This window comes from Pseudophryne corroboree, chromosome 3 (genome assembly GCF_028390025.1).
Source record: "Pseudophryne corroboree isolate aPseCor3 chromosome 3, aPseCor3.hap2, whole genome shotgun sequence".
Taxonomy (NCBI): Eukaryota; Metazoa; Chordata; class Amphibia; order Anura; family Myobatrachidae; genus Pseudophryne; species Pseudophryne corroboree.
In genome coordinates, this window is record NC_086446.1 from 11636736 (window position 1) to 11650292 (window position 13557).

Consider the following 13557-nt stretch of genomic DNA (forward strand, 5'->3'; position numbering starts at 1 on the left):
TACACCTACGCCAATTATATAATTTCCTCCTCTGCTCACCAGACCTTTACTCTTACACCTACGCCAATCATACCCTCATTTCCTTCTCTACTCACTAGACCTTTACTCTTCCAACTACACCAATCATATAATTTCCTCCTCTGCTCACCAGACGTTTACTCTTCCACCTACACCAATCATACCCTCATTTTCTCCTCTGCCCACCAGACCTTTACTCTTCCACTTACACCAATCAGACCCTCACCATTCCACCTACGCCAATCATATCCTCATTTCCTCCACTGCTCACCAAACCTTAACTCTTCCACCTAAACCAATTATACCCCGATTTCCTCTTCTGCTCATCAGACCTTTACTCTTCCACCTACACCAAATCAATCATACCCTGATTTCCTCCTCTGCTCACCAGACCTTTACTCTTCCACCTACGCTAATCATATCCTCATTTCCTCCTCTGCTCACCAGACCTTTACTATTCCACCTACACCAATCATATCCTCATTTCCTCCTCTGCTCCCCAGACCTTTACTCTTCCACCTACACCAATCATACCCTCATTTCCTCCTCTGCTCACCAGACCTTTACTCCCACCTACACCAATCATATCCTCATTTCCTCCACTGCTCACCAGACCTTTACTCTTACACCTACGCCAATCATATCATTTCCTCCTCTGCTCACCAGACCTTTACTCTTACACCTACGCCAATCATACCCTCATTTCCTTCTCTGCTCACCAGACCTTTACTCTTCCACCTACATCAATCATATAATTTCCTCCTCTGCTCACCAGACGTTTACTCTTCCACCTACACCAATCATACCCTCATTTTCTCCTATGCTCACCAGACCTTTACTCTTCCACCTACACCAATCATATCCTCATTTCCTCCTCTGCTCACCAAACCTTAACTCTTCCAGCTAAACCAATCGGTATCCGGACTCCAGATCGACAGCAAAAAGGTCGACAAACCTTAGGTCGACGCCAATTGGTCGACAAACCTTAGGTCAATAGGAACAAGGTCGACATGGAAAAAGGTCGACATGAGTTTAAAAAAAAAAAATTCTGTTTTGGAACCTTTTCATAATTAATCTACGTGGACTATGATTGGAACGGTAATCTGTGCCGAGCGAAGCGGTAGCGGAGCGAAGGCACCATGCGAGGGGATGCGGTGCACTAATTGGGGTTCCCGGTCACTCTACGAAGAAAACGACAACAAAAAAACTCATGTCGACCTTGTTCCTGTCGACCTTTTGTCCATGTCGACCTACGGTGTGCCGACCAATTGGCGTCGACCTTTTTGCTGTCTATCCTCAGTCCCAGACCCAAACCAATCATACCCTGATTTCCTCCTCTGCTCATCAGACCTTTACTCTTCCACCTACTCCAATCATATCCTCATTTCCTTCTGTGCTCAACAGTCCTTTACTCTTCCACCTACACCAATCATATCATTTCCTCCTCTGCTCACCAGACCTTTACTCTTCCACCTACACCAATCAGACCCACACCCTTCCACCTACACCAATCATACTCTCAAGCTTCCTCCTCTCTACTCACAAGACCCTCACCCTTCCTTCTATCTGCTTCCCAGACTCTCCTCCTTCCTTCTCCCTGATAATTTCCAGAATAGGAAAAAACAGGATTATTTGTGTAGTTTTCCATAATAAAATCGGCACTCGAACATCATGATGCATATTTTTATTAGTTTGAATGAAATACATAGAATATGCAAGAACAATTATGTACCCCAACAAGAAACACCATTTTGAAAAGTAGACAACCTAACATGGAATGAGAGGAACATTTATTGATGTCAGGATGGGGTGATATTGGCATCACCAGACAATAAGTACTAAGTGGGCATAGTTACTGAAAGTGAGTATGCACATACCAGGATGAGGGAGAACAATCACATTAAATGCCCACACTGATTCTCGAGTGTGTCTTTGAATTTATTGAAGTGAGGATGGGAGAGATCCTTCTCCATCCCTTTACTTCATGATTTCTACAGCATAGAAACTTACTGACTGGTGAACACACTGATCAAATGACAACTTCTAAAGTAAACAAATAATCTGAAAAAGATGACTCCCTTCTTTCTAAAGAAGTTACCCAAGAATATTTAGGTTCCAGGATGAGGAAGATTGGGCATTTTTAATGCCATTCAGCCATTTCCAGACTAATAGGTAGGGCCTGATGATGTCAATAGGACCTGCAGTATGAGGTCATCATGCCCTGCCTCCTCCATTGGCCACTATCAACAGTAAGGTAAATTTCATCCCCTCTTTAATCTCCTACAGTGCTGAGGATTGGGTCTTGTCATCAACACTTTTGATATATATGTTGAGGACAAGTCCCACTCTTCCTTAACACTTAAAGGGCTGATTAGAAAGTATGACCAAACAATGTAATAGTGTCCCAGTTTCTCATTATATCTGAAGCCCATTGTCGAGAATATTTATTAGAATGCTATAGAACAATGTAGTCTTATTATTGCCAAGAATAAGGCCTAATCTAACTTAATATACTGTATGACTTAATATTTGAATTGCCCTCTATAAGGTATTACTGTATCTCTAAATCGGCAAACGGTGGTCAAAATATAAAAATCTAAATGATAATAAACGCCAAAAAAGTTAATAAAAATTTACTGCCACAACTCCACAGATAAATATCAGCAAAGGTCTTATATAGCCTTGATGTGGTAGAATGATTCTTCCTGGAATTTTTTTTTTTTTTAGGTTTGCACTGTTGTGACTCTTTCCTGTTTGTATTCCGGCTGTCCCCTAGCAACTAGGATGCTGTCTGCTTTTAGCAGCAGCTCATCAGTTTGGAAATGTGTTACCTGACCTCAGCCTGATGACTCCTATGATTGGTCTGTCTCCCTTTTATTAGGGATTCTAGTCAGTTCCTGCCTGCCGGTGATATTCCCTAGTTCCTGACGCTAGTGAACTTGTCATGAAATCCCTGTACAGTTCCCAGTGTCCTCGTCTGTACCTGTGTCCTGGTTCCCTGCCAATGTGTTCCCATATCCTTGTATCCTGCCTAAGTCCTCAGTGTGCTGTCCCTGCCAGTCCTGCACCCATGCCCTGTTGGATTCTGCTGTGTACCGGTCATTGTGTTGTGTCTGGTCCACTGTCCAGGCTCCTGCCATGTCTCTGTGAATGTGCTAGCTCTGGTTATGTGCACATCCAGCCTGTGTGTCTGTGGTTGCCAAAAGCAAAGTACATTCATCCCAGCCATGCCTGTAGTCACAAGTCTGCGGCTAATTACAGTATTTTCAGTACGTCTAAACCTGTACTCAAGTCGTAGCTTAGTCACTGTGTCGGTATCCCGTCTGTGATTGCAAACTGCGGCCTAGTCACACAGTTCATCCAGCAAGTCTCCCTGCAGCTAGGTTCATGCTGTCAGCACTCTGCTTCAAATGCCAGTAGACATCCAGCACCTGATTGTTTCCAGCAATTAACCATCAACCTGGCTGTTTCACCTGCAATGAACACCTTACGACTCCAGTAACCATTGTCTGTGTATTAATCCTCTACATTTCCAGTACAGTAGTCTTCAGTCGGCATATTTTGCCAAAGTCTGTCTGCAGTTACCATTGTTGTCTAGTCTACTTAAAAGTAACTCTTGCCTTGCCAGCTGCTACACTCCAGGTTATTACCTTGTGGTCTCTAGCCTATTGTGTGAGCCCCTTAAGTCCAGGCGGCATCTCAAGTACAGGTGATTGCACACAGCTCTATGGGAAGAGGAGCGGCTGTTATTGGCGGAAGATCCTCTCACTGGCTCTAGGGGTCTCACACACACAGCGCTGGAGTTCCTTAACAACTGTATTTTTGCCCATTCATAAAGCATATTACTGGAACTTTGCAATATAGAACAGTGAAACTCCAGGGACTATACCAGTAATAGATATGAAGTCAGAATGGGTTACAAGGGTCCAAACAATTGGAACTGCAATGAAACCAGAAATCATGTAAGTAGCCAGCGTTCACAGATTAAGTGCCTTTTCTTATAAAAACCCACTTTCCAGAAATAATCATTCTCCTTCATTAAGGCGGTGAAATACTTTTTCTGATATTTATCTTGTTCATTTGTTTTAATATTACTGTATCTCAGTCATGTCTATCAGCTTTAGGGAAATTATTTTTCAGCTGTGTGATTTCTCTAATGTATAACAAGATCTGATTTCCGTGTAAAACATTTCCCACACAAAGAACATGAAAATGGTTTCTCACCTGTGTGAGTTCTCTGGTGGCGAATAAGGTGAATACCATTTTTCACTCTCAGAACATGGAAATGGTTTCGCACTGGTATGAAGTCCCTCATGTCTAATAAGATGTGATTTCATAGTATAACTTTTCCCACACTCGTTACACATAAATGGCCTCTCTCCTGTGTGATTTCTCTGATGCCTAACAAGTTCTGCTTTCTGCTTAAAACATTTTCCACACTCAGAGCATGGAAATGGTTTCTCACCAGTGTGAATTTTCTGATGTGTAACAAGACCTGAACTTCGTGTAAAACATTTCCCACAGTCAAAGCATGAAAATGGCCTCTCACCTGTGTGACTTTTCTGATGTCTAACAAGACGTGCTTTCCTTGCAAAACATTTCCCACACTCAAGACACAGAAATGGTTTCTCACCAGTGTGACTTCTCTGATGTGCAACAAGACCTGATTTCAGTGTAAAACATTTCCCACAATCAGGACATGCAAATGGTTTCTCACCAGTGTGATTTTTTTGATGTGTAACAAGACTTGATTTCAGTGTAAAACATTTCCCACAATCAGGACATATAAATGGTTTCTCACCTGTATGACTTCTCTGATGTGTATCAAGATCTGATTTCAGTGTAAAACATTTCCCACAATCAGGACATATAAATGGTTTCTCACCTGTGTGACTTCTCTCATGTGCAACAAGTCTTGATTTCAGTTTAAAACATTTCCCACACTCAAAACATAGAAATGGTTTCTCACTGTTGTGACATTTCTGATGTATAATAAGATCTGATTTCATCTTAAAACATTTTCCACACTCAGAGCATGGAAATGGTTTCTCACCGGTGTGAATTCTCCGATGTGCAACAAGAGCGGGTTTTCGTGTAAAACATTTCCCACAGTCAGAGCATGAAAATGGCCTCTCACCAGTGTGACATCTCTGATGTCTAATAAGATGCGATGTCCGTGTAAAACATTTTCCACACTCAGAACATGAAAATGGTTTCTCACCAGTGTGACATCTCTGATGTGTAACAAGAAGTGATTCGTATATAAAACATTTCCCACATTCAGAGCATGTGAATGGTTTCTCACCTGTGTGACTCCTCTGATGGGAAATAAGGTGTTGTTCTTGTGTAAACCATTTCTCACACTCAGAGCATGGAAATAGCTTCTCACCTATGTGACGTCTCTGATGTTTAACAAGCTCAGGTTTCTGTGTAAAACCTTGGCCACACTCAGGGCATGTATATATTAAACCAGTTACGTGACTTTCCTGATGAATAAGAAGAGATGATTTCTCTGTAAAACATTTCCCACATTCAGGGCATGCAAACGGTTTCTCACCTGTGTGAGTTTTCTGATGTCTAAAAAGATGTGATTTCTGTGTGAAACATTTCCCACACTCGGAACATGGAAATGGCTTCTCACCTGTGTGACTTCTCTGATGTCTAACAAGATCTTTCTTTGTAAAACATTTCCCACACTCAAAGCATGAATGCATTTTAGCACCTGTGTGAGCTGTACTACGTGCAGCAATACCAGAGGTATCAGGACAAATTGTGTCATCATTATTATTATATGCATCAGATGATATAGTGGAATTCTTAATTACTGGATGTATATTTCGGAGAAGGGTGTTTTTTCCTCGAGTCAAAATGAGATGTCCTTCTGAGCTATTCCTGTAGCTGCATCCATCTGCCGGAAATGAATGGAAATAAACATCTTATGTTACATTGAGAAGCAGACTGTAATGCCCCAAGTTCCTACTACTAGTGAGTTCAAGATGATCTGTGATGTAACTTCAATTTGCAACCTAAGTACACCTCATTACCATTATAGATGTATATACAGCCTATAGGACTCGTTTGCTGATTGGATAAAACATTGACAATGTGGCTGTGTTATGTTCTAAGCCAATCACATGGCTTACCCCCAGCCACAGTAACATACAGACAGAGCAACCACATAACGTGCCAAAGTCTGCAGCTTGAGAAACTTTTATGAGTCATGTAGATTGCCCAGGAGGCATCAGGAGATAGGAACCCCTCACGTACCAAGCGCTGTGTGATGTTACTTAGATGGTATCGCTGCTACCTGTCTAAAAAATAGGATAATCAATACACCATTAAAGGGTCTTCATACTGTGAAGATAAAAGGTTCACACTGAGGAACAGGGATACCACCAGCAGAATGCAGAGCCGACACTGAGGAACGGGGATATCGCTGGCAGAACGCAGAGCAGACACTGAGGAACGGGGATATCACCAGCAGAACGCAGAGCCGACACTGAGGAACGGGGATATCACCAGCAGAACGCAGAGCCGACACTGAGGAACGGGGATATCACCAGCAGAACGCAGAGCAGACACTGAGGAACGGGGATATCGCTGGCAGAACGCAGAGCCGACACGGAGGGACAGGGATATCGCTGGCAGAACGCAGAGCCAACACTGAGGAACGGGGATATCGCCGGCAGAACCCAGAGCCGACACTGAGGAACGGGGGATATCGCCAGCAGAATACAGAGCCGACACTGAGGGACGGGGATATCACCGGCAGAATGCAGAGCCGACACTGAAGAACAGGGATATCGCTGGCAGAATGCAGAGCAGACACTGAGGAACAGGGATATCACCAGCAGAATGCAGAGCCGACACTGAGGAACGGGGATATCGCTGGTAGAACGCAGAGCAGACACTGAGGAACGGGGATATCACCAGCAGAACGCAGAGCCGACACTGAGGAACGGGGATATCACCAGCAGAACGCAGAGCAGACACTGAGGAACGGGGATATCACCAGCAGAACGCAGAGCCGACACTGAGGAAGGGGGATATCACCAGCAGAACGCAGAGCAGACACTGAGGAACGGGGATATCACCAGCAGAACGCAGAGCCGACACTGAGGAACGGGGATATCACCAGCAGAACGCAGAGCAGACACTGAGGAACGGGGATATCGCTGGCAGAACGCAGAGCCGACACTGAAGAACAGGGATATCGCTGGCAGAATGCAGAGCCGATACTGAGGAACAGGGATATCGCTGGCAGAATGCAGAGCTGATACTGAGGAATGGGGATATCACCGGCAGAATGCAGAGCCGACACTGAAGAACAGGGATATCACCGACAGAATGCAGAGCCGATACTGAGGAATGGGGATATCACCGGCAGAATGCAGAGCCGACACTGAAGAACAGGGATATCACCGACAGAATGCAGAGCCGACACTGAGGTACAGGGATATCACCGGCAGAATGCAGAGCCGACACTGAGGGACGGGGATATCACCGGCAGAATGCAGAGCCGATACTGAGGAACGGGGATATCACCGGCAGAATGCAGAGCCGATACTGAGGAATGGGGATATCACCGGCAGAATGCAGAGCCGACACTGAAGAACAGGGATATCACCGACAGAATGCAGAGCCGACACTGAGGTACAGGGATATCACCGACAGAATGCAGAGCCGACACTGAGGTACAGGGATATCACCGGCAGAATGCAGAGCCGACACTGAGGGACAGGGATATCACCGGCAGAACGCAGAGCCGACACTGAAGAACAGCAGGGATATCACCGACAGAATGCAGAGCCGACACTGAGGTACAGGGATATCACCGGCAGAATGCAGAGCCGACACTGAAGAACAGCAGGGATATCACCGACAGAATGCAGAGCCGACACTGAGGGACAGGGATATCACCGGCAGAATGCAGAGCCGACACTGAAGAACAGCAGGGATATCACCGACAGAATGCAGAGCCGACACTGAGGTACAGGGATATCACCGGCAGAATGCAGAGCCGACACTGAGGGACGGGGATATCGCCGGCAGAATGCAGAGCCGACACTGAAGAACAGGGATAGCACCAGCAGTTCATGCTGCAGACAGGATTAATCCCTCACACTTCTCTTTCTCTGCAGACAACACAGGTTCACAGGTGGAGCACATGGATGTGAATAATTTATGGTTTAGATAGTTAGTACTAGGAAATTATCAGAAATAGCCGATTCTGTGATGGGGGTGCAAAGACAGATGCTGAACTAGTTGGCAACCAGAGAGGTGACTAAAGTGTTTAGCTACATGCAGGGTGGATATTGTTTTTGTTGATGATTGGCAACCACACCTTACGCTGATTGTACCATCCTGACTTCCCTGAATAAACTGCAGGAAGGTGGTTTAGGAAAACCTATGTGAGCATTATCTGTTACCATAATTGCCACATGTGGTGAAATTGTGGGATATTGTGATGGCTTTGTGTAATAGTGCCACCAGGTACCAAGAGCAGCTAGGGGCATTGCGATATGTGGACGCTGTGCAGCAGGCCCAAATGCTGCAGCTCGCAGAAGCCCAGGTAGAAAATACTGAGCTCTCGCATGTAGAGCTGGTTCAAGCAAGGCAGCTACATGGTCAGTCTGGTGCATCTGTGTTGCAGAAAATGTCCTCCTCGGATGAAGTGGAGGCGTCTCTCTTAGCCTTTGAGAGAACCATCACAAGGCTTAAATGTCTGCCAGAAGCCTGGGAAGAAAAACTGGCACTATATTTGAGCGGTGAAGCTCAGTGGGTTTATATTGATTTGTCTGATGAACAGGTTTCTGAGTATCAGCAAGTAAATGCTGATATTTTGGCCTAGATAGGAGTGATGGGCCCGGGGAGAGCTCTGAACTGCCATGACTGGCGTTTTCTCAAGGGTAAAGCAGTTCTCTCCCAGCTGGCAGAACTCTTCAAAGTGCAGCCAGAAAACCAATTCGCCTGGCCGTATGGTGGAGATTCTAGCAAATGATCACTGTATCTGCAACACATGTCTAATGCTCCAGAGGAGAATCCAAAACTGTTGTCCAGATAAAAGTTGACACTACCTAAGGCAGAGCAGGTAGGAAGAGTCTCTACACCTAAGTGTTTTGAATGTTGTGAACCTAGGCATTTCCTTGTTGAATGACCAAGCAGTCAGGAACCTGTGGACTGTACAGTTGCTTGGTTGGGTCCCGACCTTTCCTAGTTGCTGAACCACGACTCCCTGTATGGGGGTCTGTAGCTGTTTTGGGTGACTGTTCTGATAAACCAACATGTGGTTTTGTCCCAGGTGAACTCTGGAAGTGGACGGACATTGGTCTTCAGTTCTATCAGTCCAAAAGAAGTGCTATGCATCCATTCAACCACAGAGGAATATGAGCAAATCTGCCTTCCGATTATGCTTAAGGACCAAACAGTTAATGTAGTGGCTGCCATAGCCCCAAATCTACCAAACCCCCTTATCCTGTAGTGAGATATTACCCTATTCAGGAGGTTCTTGCTGACCAGATCTGGCTGGACATGTCGGCAACTGATACACCGACCAAAAGTCCAACCTTAAAGGAACCTATCCAACTCTGTAATTTATGGATCCTAAATACAGGTCCACTACCGCTAGTCATCTGAAGTCTTGACCAAGACGACGAAAGGAGCAGCTGCAGCAAACATTGGCCAGGGACACCATTGTGGAAACTTTGGTGCCACCAGAAAGAGGTGAGGACTGGTCCCCAATTCCAATGCTTATTTTGTTACAAGAATTTGCTAGGGATCAATTAATGATACTACCCTAGAAAATGTGTTTAAGTCTGCGCACACGCATCATTGTTGGGGTTATTCAGGAGAAGAAAAGACCCTGGAAAGAGTGTTACTACAATTTACTGGCCAGGAATACCAGGAATACTTATGGCAGTAAAAACGTTCTGCCTGTCCTGCCCAGTATGTCAGGAAACCTCTCCTGATTACAGGGCCCCTTTCTTCCTATTCTGGTGGATCAATTTGCCTTTGAACAGAGAGGCATGGATGGACTGGAGAGACATTTGGAAAAATTGGCTTAGAGCCACAAGTATTAGTAGTTCCGGATTAAGCCATGAGCTATCCAGAAACCATTCCATCACGTAATATCAAGATAAGTGCTATAGCCAAGGAGCTACTACTTCTTTGTATGAGGCTGGGGAATCCAAAACAAATTCTAACTGACCAGGGCTCTTTATTCATATACGAAATGTAATCAAATTAGTTAAGTAATTGGCTTGGTGTAAAGGCCCTTCGCACCCTGGTTCATCATAGATGGGCTGGTGCTCAAAGGGTGAAAACATCCATCATAGTGCGACAAAACAAGACAAATGCAATCATACTATGAATTAAAGGTATGAATAGCTTATCTGAAAAATCTTTCTAAAATCAACAAGGATAATGGATGCCAATGAAAAAAGGCACCAACGTTTCCACAACGCGTTTCATCCTGACCTCCAGTGTGGTCTTTATGACTTCCTCAGGGATACATACAAGCAATCTTACCTTCTTCTAATAGGTAATAAACATAAAAGGGACACAATGTGGCCTACCTTCTAACATACTGGGTGATTGGTATACATTGTTAAATTATCATATAGAAATATTATTGTGGAAACAAAATGCTATACAAGAACGTAATATATAAAGTCACATGTGCAGTCAGTGAAAGGGGGACCATATTATTAGTATACACATAAAGAGAATCAAGAAGTCAGGTATTATTATACAACCCAAAGAGTGTGGGGAGGAGACTGGTCAGATCTCTGGGCTGGTAACACACAGTGACACGATGTGAGGGGGAAAGCAAGAGTATAATAGGGGCTGATGGCTCCTGATGTATGAGATACACCAGAGAGTGTGGGGAGGAGACTGGTCAGATCTCTGGGCTGGTAACTCACAGTGACATGTGAGGGGGAGAGCAGGAGTATAATAGGGGCTGATGGCTCCTGATGTACGAGATATTCCAGAGAGTGTGGGGAGGAGACTGGTCAGATCTCTGGGCTGGTAACTCACAGTGACATGATGTGAGGGGGAGAGCAGGAGTATAATAGGGGCTGATGGCTCCTGATGTATGAGATACACCAGAGAGTGTAGGGAGGAGACTGGTCAGATCTCTGGGCTGGTAACACACAGTGACATGATGTGAGGAGAGAGCAGGAGTATAATAGGGGCTGATGGCTCCTGATGTACGAGATATTCCAGAGAGTGTGGTGAGGAGACTGGTCAGATCTCTGGGCTGGTAACACACAGTGACATGATGTAAGGGGGAGAGCAGGAGTATAATAGGGGCTGATGGCTCCTGATGTATGAGATACACCAGAGAGTGTGGGGAGGAGACTGGTCAGATATCGGGGCTGGTAGCACACAGTGACATGATGTGAGGGGAGAACAGGAGTACAATAGGAGCTGATGATTCCTGATGTATGAGATACACCAGAGTGTGGGGAGGAGACTGGTCAGATCTCTGGGCTGCTAGCACACAGTGACATGATGTGAGGGGGAGAGCAGGAGTATAATAGGGGCTCATGGCTCCTGATGTATGAGATACACCAGAGAGTGTGGGGAGGAGACTGGTCATATCTCTGGGCTGGTAACTCACAGTGAGATGATGTGAGGGGGAGAGCAGGAGTATAATAGGGGCTGATAGCTCCTGATGTATGATATACACCAGAGAGTGTGGGGAGGAGACTGGTCAGATCTCTGGGCTGGTAACACACAGAGACATGATGTGAGGGGAGAGCAGGAGTATAATAGGGGCTGATGGCTCCTGATGTACGAGATATTCCAGAGAGTGTGAGGAGGAGACTGGTCAGATCTCTGGGCTGGTAACACACAGTGACATGATGTGAGGGGGAGAGCAGGAGTATAATAGGGGCTAATGGCTGCTGATGTATGAGATACACCAGAGAGTGTGGGGAGGAGACTGGTCCGATCTCTGGGCTGGTAACACACAGTGACATGATGTGAGGAGGAGAGCAGGAGTATAATGGGGTCTGATGTCTCCTCATGTATGAGATACACCAGAGAGGATGGGGAGGAGACTGGTCAGATCTCTGGGCTGGTAACAGTGACATGATGTGAGGGTGAGAGCAGGAGTATAATAGGGGCTGATGGCTCCTGATTCCCGCACTGGGCAGACACATTTCCCACATTAGTCTGTACTGACAGAGGAGGGTGAAGGATAAGAGATTGCTGTAGTGACTGAGGAAGGAGAATATGTGACTCTTATCTGTAATAAGTGTTTATTACTCACCTATGCTGATATATGTAGTGCTTTCCTCCTCCTTACACTGCTGATCACCCCTCACATAGATCTTTTCTTCTCCCTCTGCATCTTCTGCCTCACTATCTGACATATACACTATATTCACATATGTCTCTTCTTTTACTTCTCTATCTTCTGCCTTTATATCAGTTACATGTGTCTCTTCTCCCTCTGTATCTTCTGCCTTCATATCGGTCACATACGTCTCCTCTTCTCCCTCTGTATCTTCTGCCTTTATATCAGTCACATACGTCTCTTCTTCTTCCTCTGTATCTTCTGCCTTCACATCAGTCACATATGTCTCTTCTTCTCCCTCTGTATCTTCTGCCTTCATATCGGTCACATACGTCTCCTCTTCTCCCTCTGTATCTTCTGTCTTCATATCAGTCACATACATCTCTTCTTCTTCCTCTGTATCTTCTGCCTTCACATCAGTCACATATGTCTCTTCTTCTTCCTCTGTATCTTCTGCCTTCATGTCAGTCACATACGTCTCTTCTTCTCCCTCTATATCTTCTGCCTTCATATCAGTCACATACGTCTCTTCTTCTTCCTCTGTATCTTCTGCCTTCATGTCAGTCACATACGTCTCTTTTTCTCCCTCTGTATCTTCTGACTTATTTGACACATACGTCTTTTCTTCTTCATCTAGATCTTCTGCCTCATTATCCGACATATACACTATATTCATATATTTCTCTTCTTTTACGTCTATATCTTCTACCTTAGGAACCATCATATCTTCACACTGAACCTACAAAAAAATTGGATTATTTTAGTCACCATAAAATCCCTTCCCTGGAATCCTACACTACATATTTTGAGAGTGGGGTAGAGTGGCCGATACAGGAGTTTAGGCACAAACTAGTTAAGTGTGAAGCTCCACACCCTTCTAATCCCTCCCACCTCCACCGGTCCTGTTTTTGCCTAACAAAGCCGAAGAAGAGAGAAGAAACAGGACAACAAACCACAACAATGTAACAGGAAAACTCAAGAACATATAAGTAACAGATCAGGGAGGGAGCGCAATGTCCTGAAGGTAAATTCTGAGAAAATAAGAATTTACTTACCGATAATTCTATTTCTCGTAGTCCGTAGTGGATGCTGGGAACTCCGTAAGGACCATGGGGAATAGCGGCTCCGCAGGAGACTGGGCACAAAAGTAAAGCTTTAGGACTACCTGGTGTGCACTGGCTCCTCCCCCTATGACCCTCCTCCAAGCCTCAGTTAGGATACTGTGCCCGGACGAG

The 13557-nt window shown here is 45.1% G+C and overlaps 1 protein-coding gene across 2 annotated transcripts in view; it reads right to left on the reverse strand.

Annotated features, from left to right (window-relative positions):
• Positions 1–1687: 1687 nt before the first annotated feature.
• The window catches only part of LOC135056959 (oocyte zinc finger protein XlCOF6-like), a 67707-nt gene continuing 55837 nt past the window's right edge, over positions 1688–13557 (reverse strand). For both annotated transcript variants that reach the window (XM_063962753.1, XM_063962754.1), the window contains exons 5-6: positions 12296–13061; positions 1688–5926 (exon numbers count right to left, since the gene is read on the reverse strand). In XM_063962753.1, coding sequence (XP_063818823.1) covers positions 4239–5926; positions 12296–13061 — 2454 coding nt within the window. In that variant the 3' untranslated portion in view covers positions 1688–4238. The remainder of the gene's footprint in view (positions 5927–12295; positions 13062–13557) is intronic.